General features: G+C 52.8%; 1 protein-coding gene across 1 annotated transcript in view; it reads left to right on the top strand.

Annotated features, from left to right (window-relative positions):
* SFMBT2 (Scm like with four mbt domains 2) overlaps window positions 1-2,028 on the top strand; it is a 234,767-nt gene that overhangs the window by 208,278 nt on the left and 24,461 nt on the right. Inside the window, exon 17 of the mRNA XM_019808390.2 lies at window positions 274-449. Coding sequence (XP_019663949.2) covers window positions 274-449 — 176 coding nt within the window. The remainder of the gene's footprint in view (window positions 1-273; window positions 450-2,028) is intronic.

The following is a 2,028-nucleotide window of genomic DNA, read 5'->3' as shown; positions in this document are numbered from 1 at the left end:
TCTGCTATGAGCCTGCTTCTTCCTCTCCCACTCCCCCTGCTTGTGTTCCCTCTCTCGCTGGCTGTCACTATCTCTGTCAAATAAATAAAAAATCTTTAAAAAAAAAAAAAAAGTATTCCTCTGAACTCCGAAGGAACGATAAAAACAAATGGAGTGGAAGTCACACACAGCCTACTCTGTTGTTAGAAGACAAAGGGGCTACTTTCGGAACACGCCGTACCAAGCAGGTCTGAGTAATTGTGCGTTCTCGCCATCACTCTCCCTCATTTCTAGGTACAGAGGCAAAACGTACCGGGCCGTGGCCAAAATCGTGCGAACCTCTGACCAAGTAGCAGATTTCTGCCGGCGGGTTTGTGCCAAGCTGGAATGCTGCCCAAATTTGTTCAGTCCTGTGCTGGTTTCGGAGAACTGCCCAGAGAACTGCTCCATCCACACCAAAACCAAGTACAGTAAGTTCAAGGAATGAAAAGAATATTGGGCTGGGGGCCTAAACTGTGGGGTAAGGTAGTTGGTGGGTTTTTCAAACAAACAAACAAAAATCTTTAATAATTTTTCATGGGAATTGCTGTGAAAGAACTGTGTAAGAATTGCTGTGGCGGATACTCGCACATCTCCAGCCCAGGGGCGGGACAGGGTGAGGAACACCACGACAAATTATCACCGGCAGGCGTTTGGCAAAGAAGAGATGAGAAGGGGTATGCTGTGAGTTTCAGGGCATCGGCTGAGTTTGGAAACCTACGTGGCTGAAAGGAGAGCGGGATAAAACTGGATCTTGGCAATAGTTGGTAACCGGCACTGCTTTCGTGGTCCTTATGCTGAGGAAGGATGTATAGAGGCTCTCTTTCCCCTCTGTACGGGGTGAGCTCCTCGTCATAGTCTGCTTCCCACTGTCCATACCGCCTCCTCAGAGCTTCCTGGATGGGACTGTCTGGAGGGTGCAGAAGCAGCCCGCACCGTCCATGCTTCCGTGGCCTCAGCTGCCCCTCCTGTCATGGGACTCGGGGTCAGCTGCCCCCCACCGTCTTTGCTCCCATCTCTTCCCGGCAGGACTTTCGTGCTGTCTACCCCCACACGAGCAGTGCCTCTGCCTTCTCTGGTGGCCTTTCCCAGGTCCTGTCCTTCCTCAGCTCCGGCCTTTGTCCATATGCACTGTAGCCACTCGCAGACACCTCCACCTCGGCTTACGTCCACCTCTGACACCTCCCTCTGATCCCCGAGTCTGCTCTCGCGACCTCTCCCCTCGGTTATCTCCGGCCCAGGCGTGACTGCGTCCCCATCATGGTGGCCTGGAGGTTCACTCTCCCAGCCCGCGTTCCGGCTGCCAGGGTGTGAACAGGACCTCAGGGGTTCAGTCTGCCTGCTGGGAGCCCCGGCCAGTTGAGACTGTGATCACCTCATGTGTCAGAACCAGGAATCTGAGCCGACTTGAACCACCGTTCGGAGTGTGACTCTCCTTGTAGCTTTCTCTGCACGCGTGCATGGATATTCTAAGAACTGTTTTCCACTCCGTTCCGCTAAGAGTCAGCACTCTTCTCCATCAGGTTGGACCACCTGTCATTCTGCACCCGCATTCACGCATGAAGGGTCACCTGTGTGTTGGGTGGGCGTGGTGACGTCACTGTCCTCTCCAGAAAACTTGTTTCCGCCTCACATTACCCCCTGGAGTAGGCTGCTTAGTGACAGATGCTCCGGGATCACAAAGGACCTGACTGAGAGCCAAACTCGCCCTTGAATATTGGCCTTAAAAATGGGAAGAAGCAGGTTACCACAGCTCGAATTAAACACGACCCAAATGACTTAGAGACTTTTCTGGGTCTCGTGTGATAAAACGTCAAAATCCTAAGATGCCTGGGTCAGCGTATAGTAAACATTGCTGCAGATGGAACTGATGTGCCAGGGGGAAGCGACAGAACCATGCTGGGGAAGACTCTAGAGCACGAGGCCCGCAGTCACCCCAGTGTGACCCCAAGACACTGAAGTGTGCTGCACCTTTGTTGTGTTCGGTAAAACTGCTCTGATTTCCAGCAT

Source organism: Ailuropoda melanoleuca, chromosome 15 (assembly GCF_002007445.2).
Source record: "Ailuropoda melanoleuca isolate Jingjing chromosome 15, ASM200744v2, whole genome shotgun sequence".
Lineage (NCBI taxonomy): Eukaryota > Metazoa > Chordata > Mammalia > Carnivora > Ursidae > Ailuropoda > Ailuropoda melanoleuca.
This window is presented reverse-complemented; position numbering and strand designations above follow the sequence as displayed.